The 24,721-nt window shown below is 35.7% G+C and overlaps 1 protein-coding gene across 1 annotated transcript; it reads left to right on the top strand.

Moving 5' to 3' along the window:
* Nucleotides 1–16,453: 16,453 nt before the first annotated feature.
* Nucleotides 16,454–21,467, top strand: LOC113330816. Its single transcript, XM_026577625.1, has 3 exons — nucleotides 16,454–16,938; nucleotides 17,038–17,402; nucleotides 19,390–21,467. Exons 1-3 carry the CDS (start codon nucleotides 16,836–16,838, stop codon nucleotides 21,082–21,084), a joined length of 2,163 nt encoding a protein of 720 aa, XP_026433410.1. The 5' UTR covers nucleotides 16,454–16,835; the 3' UTR covers nucleotides 21,085–21,467.
* Nucleotides 21,468–24,721: the final 3,254 nt, after the last annotated feature.

Raw genomic sequence — 24,721 nt, 5'->3', positions numbered from 1 at the left:
CTCTATTAAATCATGTGATGAAATTTGAAATTGATATGATCATACTGTGTATTTTGTGTAATTCAATTACAATCGGGTGATTACATTTTATGGTACGACTAACTTATGTAGTCGATTGGGTGATTACATTTTATAATACTAATACGAGCATATGTCTGTGATGGTATCGAATATGTATGTCAGCCCATCATTTGGAAACCCCTCGGAAAAGAGAAATGAAAGAAATCCCGTCCCAGATCCCAGCTGTCCGATTATGAATTGTTTCGACCCAGCTGTCCGATTTTGAACTGTTCCGACCCAGCTATCCGATTTTGAACTGTTCTGACCCGGTTGTCTGATACTGAACTGTTCGTCCCAGCTGTCTGATTCGTTCCAACCCGGTCCAGCCCAGCCCAGCACTATCCTGTTCTGTTCTGGTGGTTGGTCGTGCATGTCCGAGTGGGCTCCGGTTCTGTGTATGTATAAATGGAATCAAAGCTTGGCATGAGGTATGTAACTACTTAGATTCCTTCTTTAGTTTCATTTATTTTTGTTATTATTTTTTTTACTTTTGATTTTGTTAAACTACATATATATAGTACATTAAAAAGTCAATTTGCATTTGGGGTTAGCTGCAAGGGATTTGTTTAACTAAATTGGGTTTTTGTAATATTTTCAAATGTATTTTATCACGCTATTTTTAGTTGTCAAGTCTCTTTTGATTATTTGCAGTTTGTTAACATTAGGTGTGAATCCATTCATTTGAGATTGGATTATTTGTAGTCAGTTAACATAAGTTGATTAATGGTACTTTATGCATCCTGTTTACCATTCTCGGTTTGTGGCGTATTATGGTTAGACATGTTTTTATGATGCAGTCAGAAACATTATATTTTACTTATCTTAAGACAAATAATTTATCTATATTAGCCCAGCAGTATCATGTTCTGTTATGGTTGTTGGCCGTGCATGTTCGAGTGGGATCCGGTTCCGTTATGTATAAATGGATTCAAAGCTTGGCATGAGATATGTAACTATTTAGTTCTGTTATGAGCAGTGCTATCCCGGGCAGGACTGCTCAATAAGCAAGCAACTTATTTACTGTAGGATGATCTTCCCCACTGTTGGATTAGATTCATTTTCATTTTTTACATAAAATACAGCTGGTTGAGTTTGGACATTAGAAAGAGACCCCTTGACTTAAAAAAATGACATAAAAACAATCCCCTTCTTTTTTATGGTTATCTTGTTTATTCATGTTGGAAAAGAATGAACTTAAAAAATCCTGCAATTTTGAATCATGAGGTATGTGATAATGGAGAACAGATTAAATTAATGATTAGAAGTTATCAGAAAAAACTCTTTTTAAATACAATTGAACTCAAGTTTTCAACTGTTTACATCCATCTTCGGTACATGAAGATCTAAAGGAAGTTCATACTATATTCAACAATGGATATGAAGGTTGCAATTGTTTATATCTTTGGTACAAACAACGGATATATATGAAAATGGTACAACTAAACAATTCAGACTCTACATCTTTTTACAATAATTTAAAGCAACGAAAAATTTCCAAGAGATTTCAGTTGGAATTAATCATGATCAAGTTCAACATCAGGAACAAATTATGTGGTCTTCGCATGCAAATTTGATAATAACCTTAATTAAACGAAGAAACTTGAAAATCCAGCAAATAAAAAACACCACTCACTGAAAACCCCCACCAGATGTAATCTTAATTACAGATCTATAGATACAATTTAAGATAAACCCACAAATATTTTTTACAGTGAAAAACAAGATAATCAACGAAAATGGAAAAAAAAATCACATCTTGAGACTGAATTGATGAAATCAGAAACAAACCCGTCCACCCAAACTAAAATTTGAGCCGAAAAATAAAAAAAAATCACCCAATCACTTCACCCTTGAAGATTTCTCTCCTCTGGGAGAAACAACAGTAACGTCGTATCCTCATAAAAATAAAAGTGAAAGGATGTTAGATGCAATAAACAAATATTAGAAGGATCTAAAGTTTAATACGCTAACTATGCCAGTTGTATTTTATAGAAAAAGTAAAAATGAAACTAAATCCAACGGTGGGGCAGATAATCTTACGGCAAATAAGCTACTTGCTTATTAAACAGTCTCGCGCGGCTGCGCTGGACAGCATTGCTCTTCTGTTATTTTAGAACATACCTACTTCTATTTTTCTTTGTCTTAAGACAAATCCATATCATATAAACGGTCAATTTAGATTATGATTGTTTGTCTTGATCATTAAGAACTTTGGTCTTGTTATTTTGTTCTCTTGAATATGATATTAGCTATAGTTGAATGGTGTCTCTTGTTCAATTGATTGTACCAACTCGATTCCAATGTATTTATTTAAATGTTCCGTGGGATGTAATCCACTTGCTTGACTATTAAAGAGTCAGTAGTTTCAAAAAATACATTGCAAATAAAGTCACATGTATCCCAATTTTTGTGGAAGAACCCACAAAAAGTGATATGAGTCTGAAAATTCCTATTTTTCTAACTTCATCCATGATACTAGCAAAATTTAAGTATAACAACAAGAGAACTATCTTTAGTAATCTATTCAACCTAAAGTAAGTGGTTGACATGTATAGTGAGATTCTCTTGGCCTGTTGAGATAAAGAAATTTCTCAAATTAAGCTAAATGTAGCAAAATTGAAAATGGAAAGAACCCCGGAGTAATGAGGGTTAGATGTACTTACTCATGTGAAGCATGTGAAAATGGACATATATATATATATATATTATGAGACAAATATGTATTTTTGTACCCGGTAGTAATGACACCAAAATACAGGTATCAACTGAATATTGGATTAAGCTAAGATGTAATTCTAGATTGCATCAAAATAAAAGAGTTGGGAACGAATCTTTTTACTGGTACTGGTACAAGCAATGTAATACAGGTACCATAGTAACAATAGATTTTGTAGGAATACTTTAGAGATCAACTTTATTTGCAAGAAGAACTTTGCCAAGCCATTTGATTTCAGTTGAACTAGACCCATTTATATCACTTATGAAAAGTACATCATGATATATTGTGGATGGGGAAAAACGGTCCGCTGGTTTTTTAGGGAATGAGGGAATCACCGTGCGATAGAGATTCCTCGAATCGGCCAAACTGCTCAACCTCACACAGATGCACTGCAAAGGGAGTGCTTAGATTCGAGAGATCAATCTGTGGGACTCCGGCCTAAACCAAGTCAATGGCCGTTCCAGAGTCAATTCGGTCGCAAAGAGGGAGATGGGTTGATCTGTAGGAGGGAAGCTGAGAATTGTGTGGGATAAGTGATGATCAAGGATTGTGGATGTGTTGAAGGTTTCTGCAATTTTTGGTGAACTGCTGAAATTGAGTTCTGTGAATAAGTTTATAATCGAGTTTATCGATGATGATAATGTCTGTATTTTGTCCTCGATTTTGGACTTATTTATATTGCAAGAAATGATGAACACCATGATCCCTGTAAGCATGACGGTTTCTTGAGTGAAAGAGTGGGAAAATGAGAGATCGTGGTGAAACCAGTTCCAGGTCGTGCGGAGACTTGGTTGATCACTCACCCACTACTTTGATAACTCCTTCAACCGTTGACACAACTTACTCACATTTCTCGTTGTGGATGAATCCACATGTTGTAGGCCGCCATACCAAAACCCTAAATGATATCCCCCATTTGTGGCGTGATTGATATCTCACAAATCGTGGAGTCTGCATGACGGACGTGCATTTAATTAGTCACGTTGACTGATTTAAACAATGAGTCTATGTTTTGTTGAATTGAGCATGAATGACGAATTACTCAGTGGAACATTCGACTAGCTGAGAAAGTATTTCTCGACGAATTACTGGGTGTTGATGGTTGGATCAATTATTCGAGCAATTGAGCAAGTATTGTGAATTACTGAATATTGATATCTAGGAAATTGAGCAAGTATTGCTCAATTCGACAAATTACTGAATGTTGATAGTTGGGTCAATATTAAAGCAATTGAGTGATTGCTTAATTCGACGAATTATTTATTGGTGTCGTGACCCAATAAAATATTAATTAAAATATTGATAGATTACCAAATATTATATAATTAATCCGCATGTTGTTTGCTGGATCAATATGAATTTATTTAGTGTTTGAACTGCTCAGATTGATGATTTGTTGAGCGTTTGTTCAAAACCCTAATTTTTGATCGATTGCTCATTAAATGACGAATTGCTGAAAATAGGTCATGAGCGAAGGAGGGACCGACCACTGGGACTATGGACGTCCATGTGATTCCCAATTGTTCTAGTGAGCGTATGCCAGGGTCTTGAGTTGACCGGTTGGTGAAGGAATGACGATTAAATGTCAGTTTCATCATTTATTGAAATAGTGCTCGATTGAGCATTAGGTGATAAAACCTAATTATAGAAAAGTGGGGGACCGACCAAGATGAGACTTGGTGGTCGTGGGACCGCTGATGGGTGTTTGCACAAACTCTGAGTTGGTTGTGAAGAGTTTGGACCCAATATGAGCAATTGCACAAATTAGGTCAAAAGTGTGAAAACGTGTGGGACCGGCTCGTTGAAAGCCTTAGAGCCGCCCTTGGTCGGTCAAGAGAGCGTTCCCGTGTCTCCATAATGCTCATGTCTCAGTCATGAGAGTTTCAGCATTTTCTGATGTGTGTTCGAGCAATATTTCGGATTTTCAGAAGAGTTTGATCTTTGACTGAAATCCTCGATTTTGCTCGAATGAGCAAGTATGCTCGTTTGATCAATATTTTGTGAACAATAAAATAATAATATTTTAATATATTTTTCGTGAGTAGCCTAGTCGGTCGTGTGACCATGTTGACTTTTGGCATTTTCATGGTTTGCACAATATTTGAGAAAATACGGAGAAACCATGATTTTTGCAAACAAGGGAGTTTCAAAAGATGAGAAAAATAACAATTTATGAAAAAAATTTAGGGATTGCAAGGTGTGGGACCGGCCACGGATAGGGCATGGCCGACCGGTCAAGTTGCCCTGTCCCGCAACACCTTTCCCTATTTTTTATTATTATTTTTCGTGAAACTACACAAAATTGGGGAAACCACAAAATATGGAGAAACCATGAGTTTTGCTCAAACAAGGAAAGTTGCTGAGATGGAGGAGTCTTCATGAGTTTATGAAAACAACAAAAATAAGGAAAAATAATGGAGGAAGCATGGGACCGGCCACGGCTAGGGCACGGCTGGCCAGCCGGTAGGCCCGGCCCATGGGCGCTTCTCCATTATTTTAGTATTGCTATTTTCTCTCTCCTGTTTTGTGCATGATTCCTCATTTATCCATATTTTGGATGTGCTTTCGCGCATTTGGGTGCTCGTTCGTGCATCATTGTCGAGTACACTTGCACTATATTATGGGGCTTACTCAGTAGTCCAGATGCCCTATTTTTGAGTAACTATTACTAATTTATGAAATTCAGCGGAGAATGATTCATGAAACTGAGTAATAAAAGTGAGTAGTTTTTATTATCAATTCATAGGATCAACCGCGGATTCGACCATGAATTCGGAATAATAAAATAGGTATTACCATTCCATGGGATCGTGGATTCGACCATGAAATCGGAGTAATAAAATAAGTGGTGAAATTACCATTTCATGAGACCAGCCGTGGGTTCGACCATGAAATCGGAGTAATATCTATTACCATTTCATGAGATCAGCCGTGGATTCGATCATGAAATCAGAGTAATACATTTATCTATTACCATTTCGATCATGAAATATGAGTAATGAGATAAGACAGATTATTTTCTAGGAATTCAGTGGTGAATGTCACGGTAGAATTTAATCTCTTGTGTATAGTTAGTGAATCAGCGAGTGTTGCCGATGTCCTGAAGACGTTATTGCTCTCAATCTCACGGAGAACCGCCTGGGTCTATACACGTCTCTCTACATAGTCAGGGAACAGTGAATGTCACCGACGTCCTGAAGGCGTTATTGCTATCAATCTTACGGAGAACCGCCCAATCGTTCTTCTATGTAGAGGGGGGTCTCTCTCATGTAGTCAGGGAACAGTGAGTATCACCGACGTCCTGAAGGCGTTATTGCTCTCAATCTTACGGAGAACCGCCCAATTATGTTATTCTACATAGAGGGCATGATGAAATGCAAGATATCGAACGCTCAGCTAGTGGAGGCCTTCCGAAATGCATAATCATCGTGGATTCGCAAAATATGAATTGTCACATGCCTGAAAGCCGTGTCAGAAACATGTATCACGATTTTACGGTTTTAACCTTTGTTGAAAATCCACCATCTACATATATCACGAGACGATCTTTACATCACTTGAGATATATCTGGATGAAAAGTATATTATCCCCCATGAAACGTAACATATATTCACTCTAAAGTACTTGAGTTGAATCCCATTTTTTTAACGTAATAAGGCCACACCACTTATTAAATCTCTCAAGACTTATTGATAGTGGTTTTTCTCCCACTAATTTAAGGAATGTACACTAGATGTTGAAACTATTTCCTTATAATGTAACTAAGAGAATTGGATCATCGAGCGCAGCACTGCTCAAAAAAATTTATTTTCAAGATAGAATAAGACGTCACATAATCTCTACATGTACCGAGAGATAATCACACCTTGTTAAATTCCAAACAAACCCATGCAAATGGATATCATGTCGAACCTCACAGCGGTGAGAATGTAATTGTTTGCATTTTTATAGTCTCTAATATATTTGGAAGGAAATATATTTCAGAGAAACTAATGAGTCAACTAATGAAATGTAAATCACTTTAGTATTTGGATTATTTAATCCATATTGATTCCGAAATGTTGGGAATTGACTCATACAGGCTTTGGCATAACCAAAAAGGAACTTTGGTTGTGACATGATATTTTGTTTTGAAAGGACTCATACGTACATCACTGTGTTTGAGTGGACGAGAGAATGGGAAAAATATTGACGGAATGCGAAGTAATGGCATATCTCTCAATAAAATAAGTGTTTTCTAAAGTACTAGATGCACAATCTCCCCCCCCCCCCTAAACAATCCATATTACAAACAAAAGGAGGTGATATTTAGAAAAATATCCATGCAGAATGCGGACCATTAAAGTGACTTATGGCTCTCGTGGATTTTTGACATTTTGGACTAGCTATAGTTCCAAAGTAATTTTGCGTTTGAAAAACTACTAGCACATATTATACATGTAAGGACTCACCACCCCTTGTAAATGTTAGAGAGTATACGTCAAAAGGAATTGATGGTTATTGCATGTTTAATAGGATCAATGTAGAGCATCCTATACCACATGGTCTCGCAAAGGCTATCATCAAAGGTTAGAGATGGTGCCTAAGGCATGGTTATGCATACCAACCTACCTTCAACTGCTTGGGAAATATGAAATATTACACGCATCTTCACTTATTCGTTTTAGACCCACAATTGGTCAACCATTCTTTGTGCACCAGTTGGTAACTGGATATAAGCCTGACATTTTGTGTTCATACGCATTTTTGGTTGCACTTGCGAGTCCACATCGTACTATGATTGGTCACGAAAACGATTAAGTAGTTATGTTGGATATTTACTCTTAACAATTATCTGCGTTTTAAAACCTTTGGCAGGAGATCTCATACCGCTAGATTTGCGAGTTGTCACTTTAATTAGACAGTCTTCCCGTCGTTAGGGGGAGATAAGAAAAAGTATTTTCTAAGGGAATGACAGGAATTGTCGTGGTATGTTCCCAATGTGTCTCATATTGATTCTTGTATTCCACAAATGTAAATGTGAAGTGATAAAGAATAATCGATTTTCAGAATGTACATTGATGTCGCTAAAGTCATGAGATCACACATACCAGCTGAAAACCTACATAAAAGATTACAAATCCTCAATAAGGGATATACACCATAGACCAAGGTATTGCAACTACACTCAATGGAAGTGTGGTTGAGGTCGTGGCTCCATAAAGGAAGTTGAAGAGACCACTTGGTTCGATCAATCCTCACCTAGAAAGGAAGTAAATGAGTAAGGCACAACTTATTTATATCATCATAAATCATCTCATAAGATTGTCTCTGAATATGTCCATGAATCAAACGGGAGGACGCTCAGAAGTTTTGAATGATTCTAGAGAACAATGAAATCCTGACGGATTATGAGAATACACATGAGTCAATGGAAGGATCATGCATGCACAATGATGATAGAATCCATAAATAGTTGCTCTATAAGTAGAGAACAATGAGATCAAACCATGCTTTATTTTGATTAATTTCAAATAAAGAGCATATTTGGCCTTAGCAATCCAGGTAGAACTTAGTTCTTTGACAAATATACGGGTATTTGGTGTGGTAGTGCTAACCAACCAAGTGTAAAGCCTATGGGAATATGTGGTTATTTGTCAAAAGTGAGAAGAATGAGGTCTTAAAGTATAAAGAATCACCTTGTGGCACGAGGTTTCTCACAAACCCCGGGATCGCTTACTCTTTTGAACATCATAATATGCAGTTAATTAGTTTGCTTGGTAGTTTCAAAAGAACTTGAAACATAGTAGATGTGGTTATATCTCTGGAGATTTAGACTCAAAGATATTTGCAAAAGTGCATGATGCCCTTTTGCTTCCCAAGTCGGATGACTCTAAACCACGGAGCGTGTTTGCAGTTACACTGGAATATTCACTTATTGATTTAAACAATCAGGCGGATCTGGTATATCTGTATAAGTAACTATTTGATTGGGAAGGGATAAACAAGTAAGGTTTTGTGCCATGCGTATTAAATAAGTTCCTGATTCAGAGTTATAGCTATCTATGTCTACGGTATGGACATGATAAATACTCTAAATGGAATAAGAGATCTTACAAGCTATTTAAAATCTGAATTTGAGATGAAAATCCAGGGAAATCTCGATCTTATCTATATTCTGAACTAGAAGACCGAGCTTGTGGTATATTATTCCACCAGTTTGCATATGTCCATTGTCATGCAATTTAACAAGAACATGCATTCTGCTAGCACTCCCATAGTTAGTCAAGGATCAAATGTAAGTAAATGACCAATTCGTCTAAAGGAAGATGACGAAGTTGTGTCAGGAGATGAACTTTCCTTATCCAAGTATAATAGACGCATTATTGTACTTAGCATAATTTACTCGACCAAATGTTACATCCTCAGTGAACTTGTTAGCTAGATATAGCTCAGCGTCAACGAAACGTCATTAGAATGGTATAGTGAATGTAATCATGTACTTAACAGTAACCATTGACATGAATTTGTTTTATCCCTGCAGAGACATAAAAATGAATGCTAACGAAAGTGCAATCCAAAGGTTGTTGATTATGAAAGAACAATAATCTCTTCTCCAACGAAAGTAATCAGGGGGAGATACGATATACTATTTTCTAGGTTATTACTGATATTTAGTTTCGAAAAGTACATGACTAAAGGAACATTCTGGAACAACTGTGAAAGTAATCAATGGGAGATTCCGACATCAAGGGGAGGATCTAAGGATATGATGTCGACATAATTTACTTCGAAATTGAAGTTGTGTCGTACTCTTTTTCCCTTCGATCGAGAATAGTTTTTCCCAAAGGGTTTTGTTAATCGACAAGGTTTTTAGTGAGACGACAATAAAAGCATCAAGTATGTTGAACGTTGAAGACATAAATATCGCGTTGATATTATTGAAAATATCTGAATCAAAGAAATGAAAAACGATAGTCCTTTAAGAAACGTAACTTCCAGAATCAACAACATGGTCCTATAAACATTCAAGTCACCAAAGTAAAGTGTGATAAACTCCTTTTAAATGCATTAAACTAATGAAAATTGTCTGACATCAGGGGAGCATCTAATTGGTGTGTTGAAATATTTTCCTTCACCGAGGTTGCTTTTTCCCACAGGATTTTGTTACTCGGCAAGGTTTTTAATGAGACAACAACAAAATATCGGGAAGTAATTTCTTAGCTAAGGCTATTGTCTTTCCGAAGAGCATTTTATGCATTAGGGGATGTGAAGAAACTTGTCAACTTCAATAGAGCACAGTGATCATAGGGAACGGATCACCTTTACTTGCATCTGTCACGTTGTACTATTTTCCCTTCGTCAAAGCTTTGTCCCACTGTATTTTCCTTATCAAGGTTTTAATGAGGCAACATATTCGAGTCCAACTATTTTCTAAGTTTGCTTAATATTGCACTCTTTTTCTTTAGTTCAGGTTTTGTCCCTCTGGGTTAGCCTAACGAAGTTTTAACGAGGCAATTAACTTAGAATCGTTGATCTTTGAAGATCGTGTTGATGTGATGAACTACATATAAAGTACGAGGCAACATGTGAAGTACTACATGTGCAGATTTGTACCAAGGTTTTATGCCACTGGATTTTTCCTTATCAAAGTTTCAATGAGGCAATTGATTTCGGCACAAGTCATCAAGAAAAACGACATTTGAAGAATTATATGTGAAGCACTATGTATAAAGTTTTGTGTTTTGTTATTGAACCGCACAAGGGAGAGTGTTACAGGGCCTACGACCCATGGATGTGCGTTCCAACTAGATTCCTAGGGTTGTATATAAAGGAAACTATGTAATGTTTCTACTCTAATCTCCTAATAAGATTATTCTTATCATTCCTCTTATCTTTACTTGTTTCATCTATAATTCGCCTTAAACAATTTTTATTAATTTTAATTATTATGTACAATTGTACAAAAATAATTATTTGAATTTATGATTACACTTTATTGTATTTTATTGAATAAAAGAAATAAGTTATATATATAAAATAATAATAAATTATTTTAGTTGAAGTTACTATAATAAATAAGCTACAATAAATTTTGTATTTATGACTATCCTGCATATTTCCATATAAAATTTGTTTTTACAACTCTTCAGGACTCTACAAATGTCTGCAAGACATTAGACAACTTTGCATAACTCCGCAAAATTTTGCTCAATTCTGTATAATTCTCGCAAAGTCATTAATTTTCATGACTCTTTTTAAATCTCTACAAATCTACAAATGTATTTATTGAGTAAACCCCTGTTAATCTTCTTGGACCATTTTTAAAGGGGACAAAATCAACAAGGATCTGGACGCATTAATACATACACAATTATTTATGGGACGAATAAGTTCGAGTGATGTAATTTGTTTTAACTTACATAGTTCGATGTTTTGGTTTTGCGCGGTCACTAAAATAAGGGAGATGCAAAAGGGCAATACTGTTTCAAATGATCAATAATATAGTTTGGTCTTTGCCAACTACAAAACATATCAAATATCGTTGTTTTTTTTGTGAAAGAGTATGTGAAAAATAATTCTAATAGGGTACAGCTCGGGAAGAGGCATTATTTGGGAGAATGTCAAAATATCAAACATACTGGAAATGAATCGTATATGAGTACATGATAAAATATTAGTGGACTGAAGAATAAAAATATCTATTAATTTTTCCTTCACTTTTGTAATGACAAGGACAATAAACTCGATAATTAATAAATATTAAATTTAATATCTAGATAAAAATTACCCATGCCGTTTCGGCACGCATTAAACGCTAGTACAACCTATGATAAAGTTAAATACATCCGACAATTAGAATCTAAAATATTTGTGAACCTAGTTTACGTCAGTAAGTTAAATCCACCTTTATCATCATATCTATTCGTCTTCTTCTTATTTTAGACGTGATTGAACATCATTGACGGATAAATTACGTATTACTTTAAAATTTTGAAAATTCATAGTCTTTTTCTCTATGGTAAGCATTTCCTCACATCCACTTCGCGATTCAAGGATGCTTAATGATTTATCCATCATTCAACATATTGAATTTATTTTTAGGGATTTTTCATTAGCTCAATTTATATTGGTTTTCTATGAGATGTAAAATGTTCGTACCAAACGTGATGAAACAATTAATAACTACTTCCTAGCCGCCGATTTACTATTTTCTCAATTTATATTGATTTTTTATAGAGTGTTCATTTGTAAGCTAGGTTGGAGGATATTGAAGCAACCAAATTTACTACTTTCTCATTTTATGAAAGACAAATACTTTCCTAATCAGAATCAGCTAGAAATTGATAAAGCCACCGATTCCTCTCCTTGGGTATGGAAAGGTATTGTAAAGGGTTTGAAATTTATTAAAGATAACTCTATAATTAAAATTAATAATGGGGTCTTACTCGTATTTTACGTAACTGGATTCCAGGGAATTTGCATCCCCCGGTGCCCAGAATTGCTACTCATGGTAACTATGAATATGTTCATGAGCTTTTAGATGCTCAGAATGTTAGTTGGAATGACAATCTGATCTCAACTTTATTCACAGATGAGGAGGTTACTAAAATTAAGTCTATTAGAATAAACCTTTTACAAGATGATTTGTTAATGTTCTCACACCAACAATGGTAAATTTACCATTAAGTCTGCTTACAAAGTATATATGAAAGACTTTGCGTCACCTACAGACTCTGCTTTCTGGAGGAAAGTCTAGACAATTGATTGCTTGCCTAAAATTAAGTTTTTCTTATGGAAAATATTTGCTTATATGTTACCTGTTAATTCTATGCTTCAGTCTTATAACCCTGAAATAGATTCTCTCTGTCCTCTCTGTCAGCAATATGAAGAAACAATTATGCACCTTTTTATTGAGTGTTCTGTGGTGAAACACTTATGGTTTGCTCCGTCCTTACAACACTTGATTCACTTAGATTTCGACTGGATTGATGACTACTTTCTGTACCGGCATGACTCTGATTTATGAGTCTCCCCTTATAATGTTCCTTGGTCTAGTATTGGGTCTATTGACTTATGGTGTATCTGGAAGTTCAGAAGTGAAGTTATTTTCAAGAATGTTGCTTTGGATCTTAACAAGATCATTTTGGGTACTAAAAGAATGATTAGTTCTTATGTTTTTCTTCATTCTCATCTAGTTTGTTTGCCTGTTGAGAAATTCAAGTTCCCTGCTGCTAAAGTGGAACATTTTATGTTTATTGATGGCTCCTTTAAAGATTATAATATGGGTTTGGGTGTAATTTGGTGTGATCCTGCAGTAAATGTAAAAAGCTCAAGAGCGGACTTTGGTTTGATGTCAGATGCAGTAGGAGTTGAAGCTGCTGCTCTAATTTTTGCCATCTCTTGGGCAGAAGAGATGCATCTTTCCAAGGTTGTCTTTGTCAGTGACTGTTTGCAGCTTGTTCAGTTCATCAACGGTGCCAATATTAGCATTGCTTGGAAAAGTGATGATCTTGTCGAGCAGTGTCGGAATTTAATTACAAGTTATGTGTCTTTTAAAATTATGTACATTAAGCGTGTGAAAAATAAACTAGCAGATCGGCTTGCACGCCGAGCTAAAAAACTGGGTCTTAAGTATCTTTGGGTCTCTTTTGAACTCTCTTATTAGGGAGGAGAACATTAAAGAAATCTGTAACTCTGTTATTTTAATCTATCGGTTGTGGTTCTTTAGCAACAAAAATAAAACCTACTTCCTAGCCATTTTGGGATTTAATACGTCTTTAGGCTTTCACAAAGAATTATCAGACAATTGATAAATGTTCTAAGAGTCATGAATACAAGTGTGCTTAATTACATGTTTAGACAATTGTTTCTCTGTAATGATAATGAAACCCATCGATCAAAAAGAAATCGACCGAGATGGTGATAAAGATGAGTCTGATTACCCACTTCAATTAGAGTTATAAATATTTTTATTTTTATTTTCTGGTTGTATTTAGTCTAACTGTGGGTTGTATTTAGTCACTGCAAAAAAAAAAGATTCATCCTGCTTGGAAAATAGTGTCTTTTTTCCTGGCTAGTTTGGGGCCTAGTCATATTATTTGGGCCCTATGACTACAAGACAAAAATAGACATTTAGAAGTAAAATGGAAAACCCTTTATCAAACGATTTTACTTAATGACTAATTTACCCCTGATTAATTAGCGTTAATCAGATGATTAATTGATATTTAATCATGTTAACCTAGAAATCGACTAATTTTTCATCATCATCAAAATATGTAAAAAAATTGATTTTTTTTTTTTTGAAAAATCTCAACCCAAAATCGGTATACGTTCATGTCCTCGTGAACCGATTTTGGGTTGGTGTTCACGAAGCGCACCAAGAATCGGTTAACATATATATACATAAAATCTGATTATTACAATTGGTTTTTCATTAGGCTTACAGAAAAGAAAAAAAATTGTTTTCACCCAGAATCGGTCCACATGGACATGAACATCAACCGATTATGTGTTGAAAAACATCAAACAAAATTAAAATTCATTACTACTCCATATATATACCCGAGTTAGGAATGATTATGATTTCGTACTCATTCTCAGATCGAGTACGAGTCATACTCTAATTGAAAATGAGTATGAAATCATACTCATTCTCGAGTATAAACCATACTCATTTTCAGGCCGGGTAAATTTTGTATAAATTTATACTCATTTTGAGTTCGAGTGCATCACTTGGATTTTTGAATGAATATGAAATCATACTCATTCTATGATCGAGTAAGTCATAAAATTGTTAACAATCGGGGATGTTATATAACCATATGGACCGATCCTAGCAGTTAAGAAATCAAATGTTATATAACCGGATTATGTGAACATTCACATAATTCGATTCTAGCAAAAAAAACATACAAAGAACTTGGTATTTCTTCCATACAAGAATCGGGGAATATGGGCATGAACCGATTCTGGTTAAATATTCATCAACCAGAAAATACATACAGAATAATCGGTTGACGTGTTCATGAACATGGATCGATTATCATAGGAATCAGACAATATGGACATGAACGTCAACCGATTATGACCAAACATAAAAATCCAAGATTGTTTGTAATTTTCATTTTTGAATGGATAAATCTATCACAAGCATAATTAAGAATAATGGGCTGCAATCGACTATGTTTAGCTTGAATTTTCTTTAAAGAAAATGAGATGATAAAATTTCCTTTCAATCGATTCGATGTAGTTAGAATGGATCGATGAAATTAGGTTTCAATTTTTGTTTGTGTTTGAAATGATTTGAATGGATTTTAGTTTTGAAAAAATTTGAATAGGTTTAAAATCTAAAAGAATAAGGCTAAGAATAAAATTTTAATAATGAGGGTAACTTACATGGGGTTAGTCCTCGAGTGATTTCTGGGGAGTTGAGTGTATTTTAAATCTCAGGAATTTTGAGAGAGTGTAGGGAGTTTGAGAGAGTTTGGTGTTTTTGAGTTCAGGGAGTTTGGGGGAGTGTAGGGAGTTTGAGAGAGTTTATTAGAGGGAGTTTGGGGGAGTTTGAGAGAGTTCACTCCTAACCCATTCTCTTTTAAGAAACAATAAACCCTCATTTGCAAATAACATTGATCTTTAATCAAAAGAAAAAAAAATAAATGAAAATGATCATATCTCTGCATCAATAGTATGTTATTTTGTGCAACGAGATAATTTTTTTTCCCTTCAATTTAACGGTCTCCATACAATTCTAACTCCCTTTGTTCACAAACTTTTTTCCACACTTTCCTGTTGAAGTTTTTACTAATTGTCCACCGAGAGCGACCAAATGTGTCACGTATTGTGATGGAATTAAAATTTGGTTCAAAATCTTTTCTCCGAGCTATAGCATTTATTGAATCTTATTTATTTCTAAAATTAGGGTTCTTATTTGGGGTGGTTAAGGGAGTAGTGGTTGGTTATAGGTGGTGATGGTAGTGGTGAGAAAATAGTTTTGACGGTGGTTGCAGAAGTGGTAATGTAATTCAACTCAGGGAAGCGCTAATTGCGAAGACTTCTACATTTTTTTTTGCTGGTGCATATTACGAGATATGTAGATCTAAACAAATCTATATATCCACACGTTTTCATGGATTCTAGATCACTATCCTAATATTTTCCTAGAAATGTTTCACTGTATCATAATGGCCATCATCTGACAATCATTTCATCATGTTGGGAACAACATTTTTGTTGGTGAGATTTGAGAAATCCGTATGATTTGAAAAGAAAGATTTTGAACCAAATTTGGTTGTGAGACCAAAATACACTAAAATCTCCACTCTTTTGAGAGATTTGTTGTGAGACCAAAATACACTAAAAACTCCTTCGAACTCCCCAAAGCAACCAACTCCCTAGTATTGTAGGGTTTTATGACTAACAGGGAGTTCAAGAGCTTTTTTTAAACTATCCAGCGACTAACAGGTGTTTTCTAGGGAGTTTAGGAGACTCCTCTAAACTCCCCCACGACTAACGGGGATTTGAAGAGACTCCCTCAAACTCCCTCAGGACTAACAGTAGAAAACCCAAATACATTAAAATCTCTCGAACTCTCCCACGACTAACTCCCTGTTAGTATTTTTATCTAATTTAGGCACTCCTTAATCCCTTTCTCTAGCTTGGGTGAGTAAATTTACTGATCCCAAATAACTGACCTAGGCCCTGTTAGGCTGGTTTTTTTGGGGAAGATGATCCATCTTAAATCCAATTTTTAACTTGGAACGATTTTTTTTTTAATCTTAAATAAACAAGAGTGATAATTTAAATGGCTTTCTCGTATTCGAAATCTGAATCAAACCCTTAAAAAAATCAAATCGAACGAGAACCACTCTGTAATAATTCTTTTTAATTTTGGTACCGAAGGGTAAAAAGAACACAGGGAAACCCCACCGCAGTGCGTTGCAATTCCCAATTCCTTTCTCTCTCCCTCTCTTCGAGTCTTCCTCCTTGTTTATGTCGAAATCTTAAACCCTAGCCCTAATTTTCCACTGTATCACTCACCATCTCCTTGTCTGTTTCCGTCACTGTAATCTCATGGATTTCAGATTTCGACCTGAAAATAGAAATGCTTCGTCTCCATATTTCTTTCCGCCCAATTCCCATAACAATAATTATTTCACTGAACAAGCAATGCGTGGTATGAATCACTAAATCAAAACAAAGCCTTGATTTCATTTGATTTTCTGGATACTCTGTTTTTGGTAGTAATTTTATTGTTCTTGTGTTTGTTTTTCAGCTGGTTATTTGAACAATGGTATCGTAAGAACAGATTTTTTTGGCAATTCAGATCCTGTTAGAGAAGCTATTCAAAGAGAAATTGAAAAAGAAAGAATTCGTGAAGAGATAATTGCAGCTGAACTTATCCGTAAACGTGCATTAGAAGCTGAAGTTAGAAGAGAAATGGCTATGGAGAGAGAATTAGGGTTTCCATTACTTTCTAATTCTTTGCATTTTCAGCATAATAATCATAATCTTAATAATCAAGTCATTGATACTTCTTCTAGGTTACAGGACAGATTTTCTATCTCATTACGACCTGAAGTTGGAAGCTTTGACAGGTTACCGTTTCAGCGACATCCTGAAGCGGTTAAAATCACTGAGGTTGGTAAGAGGAATTAGTTTGATATTTACATTTAAACTACGCAGTTTATCTTTATCTCATAACTTCTAGTTTTTATTGATCGAAAAAATTGTCTATTTTTTTTACTTCATTATTATTCTGATTTTGATTTAATTAACTCTGATGTGTGTTGAAATGATTATGATGATTAGGATTTTCCTATTTTGGGGATTCTAGAAAGTTAGAGCCAATCAGAAAAGCCAAAAAAAGATTATAGAAAGCTACACTGTTTTTACCTGAAGTAGTAAAAACCCAAACTAGAATTTTATGAAATTTGATTTAAAATGTTTCCAGATAGGGTAATGCAGTCAAGTGAGAAAGTCTGATCAAAATATGATGGTTTATAGAGTGTTTTTTTCGTTTTTGTTTTGTTTTAACTGCGCCTCTCTTTTCAAGATCAACCTCTATGTTCTCATTTTGAAAATATCTTTGCCAGGAAGAATTGTCATGTTTCGAATGTCTAACCAAGCATTCTATAAGAATTAGGGATTGTTCTTAAAAACAAAATTAAAGAATTAGGGATTGTTCGAAACGTTTGAATCATTTTCTTCAATTGCAGCATTCTATTAGACTAATTTGAGTCTCATCTCACCCCCTTGCATATTGGACAAATACACCTACATGGTATTCAGCTGACGGTTTGCATACCATGTAACTGCAGAGGGAGAGGAAGAGGGCTATAATAAATTGAAGAAGTTAAATCTCTGATAGACTGTTTTGCTTAGATAAAAGACATCTTTGCTCCTTAATTCTGTCAGGATATAGTTTCGTTCAGATTGGATTCCGTTGAATCAGTAGTTCATTTTGTTTTTGCTGAAGAAGTTACTCTAGCAGTAGTGCTCACAAAGGAGAATACAGACTGTAGGATACTGCTATTTTACACATTTTGCTACACAAATAAGGGATGTGATAAACTTCATGCCACTTTGTGTTTGCAGTGTCATAAAATCATGTTGGCCAGCTGCATATCAGGGGGTGACATTTGGTTTATTGGAACCTAAAATTGTGTTGCCAATTTGTACGAGTAGAATTGTTTAGTTGTGGATTTCATCCAGGGTGGGTAGTTGATGACCAGGAACTACAATTTAGCTTTCCACTGATAGATCTTAGGTACACAGTAAATTTTCACTTCATGAATAAAATGGTGTAGGTTTGTCCATAAGAGTTATGCTAGATGCACCTGCAGCTGCCTTCGCAAGAACTGCGATTAAGCTTTCCATCGATAAATCTTTGGTACACAGTAAATTTTTATTTCATGAATAAAATGGTTTAGGTTTGTCCATAAGAGTTATGCTAGATGCACCTGTAGCTGCCTTCTGCAATACCCATTGTGGCTCTAAATGAGTATCCTCAGGTACCCATCCAGTTCAATCAACTGTGTAACAAAGCACAAAAACATGTTCATTCTTTTCCTGATATTTCTTAAGAAATGTGTTTGACCTCTTTTTGTTTGAGTTTTGTTTGTCCATACCTTTACCAGAAATAATTTTTATTTTCTTATCCCTGACTTTATCCCTGTTTATGTATTGGGAATGGCTAATAAGCAAGGCCATCAATCTTGCTAATAAATACAACATTATGGTAAGCTGCGTGATGATCAGTTGGCTAGGAAGCGTTCAGTATTGTTGTTAAATTTCAAGCATGCTCATCTCTGAATCATGTTGCTGGAAACCTACGATTTGGATGTTTTTTTCCCTTGGTTTGTCTATTAAGTACTGTTTCAGTCACAAAGTACAACTAATTCCACAGAAGAAAGTTTCTTTTTAAAATTGCTTTACTCTTGCTATTTCGGCTGAAAGTACTCAATGTGATTGCCCCTATAAGTAAGGCCAGGTAAATATGACGTTTTAGTTAAAACAAATGGCATTGTTGACACAGAAAAAGTTGTAATGACTATTACCATTCATCAGATATCAGTTATTCCATGAAGAATCACTGATAAGGCTGTCTATGACTATTCCATTGCAGCTTAAGCCGGCAATCCCTAGCATTACTGGGATCAAGAGAAAAATAACCGCGATTGGAGTTAATGGGTTTGCTTTAGGTAGTTCAAAGAAGAAACCTCAAAAGGAATGGAGTTGCGCTCTCTGTAAGGTAAGTGCCACAAGTGAGAAGGGTCTGGACGCCCACCTACAAGGTAGAAAACACAAGGCCAAAGAACTAGGACTGATGAGAGCAAAAGGAGCAATCAGTTTGGAGATTGAAGGTTCTGGTGTATCGAAGAACAGTGATGAACCAGACCTTGCAAATGCCAGTAGCAGTTCAATACTAGGTCACGAGGGGAAAATGGTTCCAGCGAAGAAGATGAATGACATAGAATCAGTGCAGAAAGACCAGGCTGCAAATGAGCATAAGCAGAATGACCAACTCCAAGGTGAGAAAGATGAAGACGACGAGGCCGAACTGAATATGAAGGGAGTGGAGAACAAGGATATTGAGAGCTCCATTATATTTCCAGAGAAGCCAGAAGGGTCAAACATCAATAGTAGGTGTAATCCAATTGGCGGTAAAATGCACATAGAGAGCTCCATGACATTGCAAGAGAAGCCAGAGGGGTCAAAGGTTAATAGCAGGTGTAATCCAGTTGGTGGGAAAATGCCAGCGAGAGCTATGAAGTCAGAGAACAATGGGGAAGCAACACCGCAGAAAAATCAGAATCTTGAAGATGTAAAGAAAAAATTTAAATTCTGGTGTGAGCATTGTCAAATAGGGTGCCGGAATGCAATTAATATGGCTGATCATGAAAACGGAAAAAAACACATGGCTCATATTCAGGCATTAAAGCAAGATAGTGGGGATGTGAAACTGGACGTTGGGAAAAATGTGAAGGCAGTGGTGCAGAAAAAGCAAAAGACAGAAGATTTCAAGAAAAAGTTCAAATATTGGTGTGAACAATGCCAGGTAGGGTGCAAAAGTGAGAAAACGTTGGTCAATCATGAGAAGGGCAAAAAACACATGGCTCGACTGCGGGTTGCAAAGCAAGATGTTGACGCTGTTCAAGCCTCTGAGGCTAATATTGGCAAAGCAGAAGCAGTTGAAGTTGTAAATCAGGAGGCAACAGAAAACGTTTATGGGAAAGAGGACACTCCAGCCACCACCACAACCATCGCCGCAATTACTGATGCTACTGTTGAAATGTCAAATGAGAAAGTGATGAACAATATTGATGGGGAAGTTGACAAAAAAAGAGAGGCTTTAACGACCACCACAACCATCACCGCCATAACTGCTACTACTAGTGAAATGCCAGAAGAGGGAAACGTTGGTGGGGAAGTAAATGAACAAGAGGCTTTAGCCGATGCCACAACCATGATACCTGTTACTGATGCTACTGGTGAAACGTCAAATGAGGAACTGAAGGAAAGAGCTGGTGAGGAAGTAAAGGAACAAGAGATTCTTGATGACATCAGAACCATGCCCGTCATTACTGATGCAACTTGTGAAATGTCAAATGAGGAATTGATGGAAATTGTCGGATTGAAAGTACATAACCAGGAGGCTTTAATCGCCGGTACCACCACCACCACCACCATTACTGATGCTAGTTTTGAAGTGGCAAATGATGAAGGGATGGACTTTCTTCTTCTGGAAGTAAATGGAGAAGGGGAAATTTTTGAATTGAATGCAAGCGCAGAAGACGTGACAGAAGCCGAGGGAAAGTGAGTTTGAAGTGAGACCGAAAGTGATTGAGATGAAATCATAGGGGTTAATGACTGACAAACACATGGGGTGGCTGCACCAAACGGAAATTGTAGTTATTAATCAGAGGAAATGGATATTGTGAGGTAAAATGTTGTATATTATGTACTGCATGTGACAATTTCTATTTGAAGTGTGTTCCCTTGTTTCTCTTGGCTCGGACATTACATTGCAGAATGATTTTAATGTATATAATCTAATGCAATGAAACTAGTCTTCTGGAGAACCTAATTCTGTAGAAAAGAGGGTTATTGTATCGCCATGACAGATCTATTTATGGGTAACTGTTTCTCCTTTCTTTTGTTCTGCTGGAAACACTTGAAGACCATTGGTATCCAGCAGGTCTTTGTTTTACAGTTTCTTAATGCAAATATATTTTGTTCTTGGTAGATGGAATCCCTCGAAAAGATGTAAATATCGGTGGGAGACAAATTTAATCAAGAAAAACACTTGATTGAAATTTTAACTTAAAATGAGTATGGCCTCCTTAAAATGAGTATGGCCTGATCATGAAAATCTGCAGCTAAAACTCCAGGTACAAGTTTAAATCACTTAGAATTATTTCCAGACCAAATTGAAAGCTTGGAACCATTGCTGATTCCATCATCTGAATTTGCACACAAACCAGCCTATTTTTTAGAAACAGAGGGAGTATTATCTTATAATCATTGTTGATTTTGATAGAGTTTGGTTGGAATGTGCCCCAGATTTACTTTCTAGGTAAGTACGCGACAGTTCAGATCCGGATAAAAACCGAGTCAAGTAATTGCTTACCTTTCTTAACTATTAATAATGAGGATTCAAAAACTCAGTTCAAAATATTTTCTTTTATCTTGAATTTAATTCTTTTAACAACACCAAATTTGATAACAATAAAAAACATTTACCCGTAGATAATTCAAAGAGCTTTCCAAATTTATAAATATTATGAAAATCAGGTGTGTATTTTAAAAGTAATCAATTTTTTTTATTTTTTTGATCTATTTTTAAAACAATAACATTATGGGAATATGCAAATACTACCATTTAGTATACGTTTTTATAGTGGTAATAATATCTAAGTGACACCCATGTATTTTGTCTTTTTGTGACCAACAAAAATAAAAGGCTTCACGAAAAAGAAGCATTTTCTTTATTATAATAAGATATAAAAAATGATTATAAAATCAATAACAATTAGTTAGTAGTATACAATGGAATATAAATTGCCACAAAAAAGTGAAGAAGGAATACATATTGCCACATATTTCCTTTCGCTCCGCAACAAAAAGAACCAAACTTAATAAATTAATAAAAACAAAAGTTTAAAACATTAAATGTACCGAGAGTCTCCGGCTATCTCCCACAAGGGCCACAACTTGTCCCTAAAATCTGCACCATAACCTCCCCATATCTTCCTGTGACCGCGGTAAGAAGATGTTAAGTTACTTGTATAACCACTAAAAACCCAATTGATAGATCTAGCAGGTATTTGTGGTATACTCAAGTAAACAGTTCATTATCTTCCTGTGACCGCGGTAAGAAGATGTTCAGTCACTTGTATAACCACTAAAAACCCAATTGATAGATCTAGCAGGTATTTGTGGCATACTCAAGTAAACAGTTCATGATCGGTACTAGCGAATTAAACATATCACATAACAAAACTTAATTAACGTGGTAAGGAAATAAAGAAGATGACACGGAAGATTTACGTTATTCGGCTAATACCTACATCCACGGTTTAATGAGTTTAAATGCCTACAATGAATCGATGGTGTTACAAAACTATTACAATTTGAATGATAAGTAAACATGCTCTCTTAGTGTTTTACAAGTATCTTCACTTTCTCCCTTTCTTCTCCTCTAATATTCCAACTCCTTTTCATGATTTTACCATGTATTTGTAGAGTTCCAAGAGGCTTCACCGGGCATTCCCGCTACGGTGTTACCATATAACGGATCTTGCTAGGTGACGATCAAGATCTTCTCGCTTGATACGTTGGGGTGAACACCACGTGTCCTATCTTGTCAGGAGGTGGCATTAAATGTTGAGTGGACTGGTCCTCCATGCGTCCAGCGTCTCTATTCTTTTCCCGTCACATCCTACGTCGAGTGGCTTTATCTGAGACGTTGGATGGATTAGGCCTAGGAATGTGGTGCATCTCATGAGCATGATACTCTGTTGTATCAACTATAGGATCGTGCCACGTGTATGGTACACTTTTCACTTACAATTTCCCCCTTACCTTGCCTTTATTACAAAGGGTAATATGGGAAGGCAATATCCGCCATTTTGCCCCACTTCTACTCGATTTCCACTAGCAATTAGTACACTTATATTGACGCACATGTTACATTATCGGCCTGACTCCTATTTGAGAGAAGATATTCATCCCAAAATTTATTTTATTCTATATTCATTAAACTTCTCCGCCTTCCGAAGATCCTTTACTCCCTTCTTGATTTTCAAGCTTCCCCGTAGGCGATTCTGTTACATCAAAGTTCTGCTAAGATTATTTCTTGATTAATCTTTTTTGCCTCGACTCCATCGCTATCTGAAGTTGCATCAACTCATTCGACAAGTATACTGTTAGAGCACTGCTCGGTCGAACTCGCATGCTTGCTATCTCAAGCATGTTTGTCAATGTTAGTGATCAAAACTATAAGTCTTAATTTCTATCCTATTTATAGATGTCTCGGACTAGAATATAGATTGTATAATTGAGCATTAGACTTCACGGCGTTCATCATTTAAAGACGAAAAAATACTAAGGGGAGCTTGTGGAACTTCATCAACAAAAGGTATGTGGAGAGTGAAACTCATCTATCACTTGGAAAGTCTATTTCTACTATATCTCCTATATTGATACATAAGTCGTATTACAATATAGTTTTATATTATACACATTTGAGATGTCGAGCCGAGTTCAACTCGCTTACATATTTCTCGAAATATGTGTTGGCAAGCTTCGCTTCGAACAAGTTCATCTTATATTCTTGACGAAATTCAAAAGATGATCATGTGAAAATTTCCGAGTAAACATCTTACATGGTTTGTGTGATACAATCATTTGGTGTAGACTTGGAATGTTTCGTTATGATTATTTCAATAACTTGAAAATTGCTTTGATGCTAATAGTGTGTTAAAATGGCTATTGTCATCCTCTAAGAAAGTTTCAATGATTGAAATAAGAGTTTAGAACACTCAACCATTATTGGATATGACATGTTGTGTACTCTTGCACATATGTAATCCATGTACGTGAACTATAGTATGCGTACCCGTACGCGTACCTGTTAGTTTGTAAATTTCGGGAACCTAAGTATGTGTACCCGTTCGCTACTGGCGAGAGGTTCAGGTCCGTGAATTTCTGTTGGAATTGGAAGTACACTTACCCGTTTCAGTACTGTCGGAAACCAATCTTGGTTCGAGTATTTCAAGTATGCGTACCCGTTTGCATACTTGAAGGTTAAAGTTCTAAAATCGGTTGTATATATGAACTTAAACATTTATATAATAAGGAATGCAATCTTTTGAAAACCGTGGCTATAATATTCATGAATTCGTTCGAGTGAATCAAACCTATTTTGCAAACCTATTTTGCTTTTGTGTTCTTGT

Source organism: Papaver somniferum, unplaced genomic scaffold (genome assembly GCF_003573695.1).
Source record: "Papaver somniferum cultivar HN1 unplaced genomic scaffold, ASM357369v1 unplaced-scaffold_119, whole genome shotgun sequence".
In the NCBI taxonomy this organism is placed as follows: domain Eukaryota; kingdom Viridiplantae; phylum Streptophyta; class Magnoliopsida; order Ranunculales; family Papaveraceae; genus Papaver; species Papaver somniferum.
Note: the sequence above shows the minus strand (reverse complement) of the source record. Positions and strands in the feature narration are given on the sequence as shown.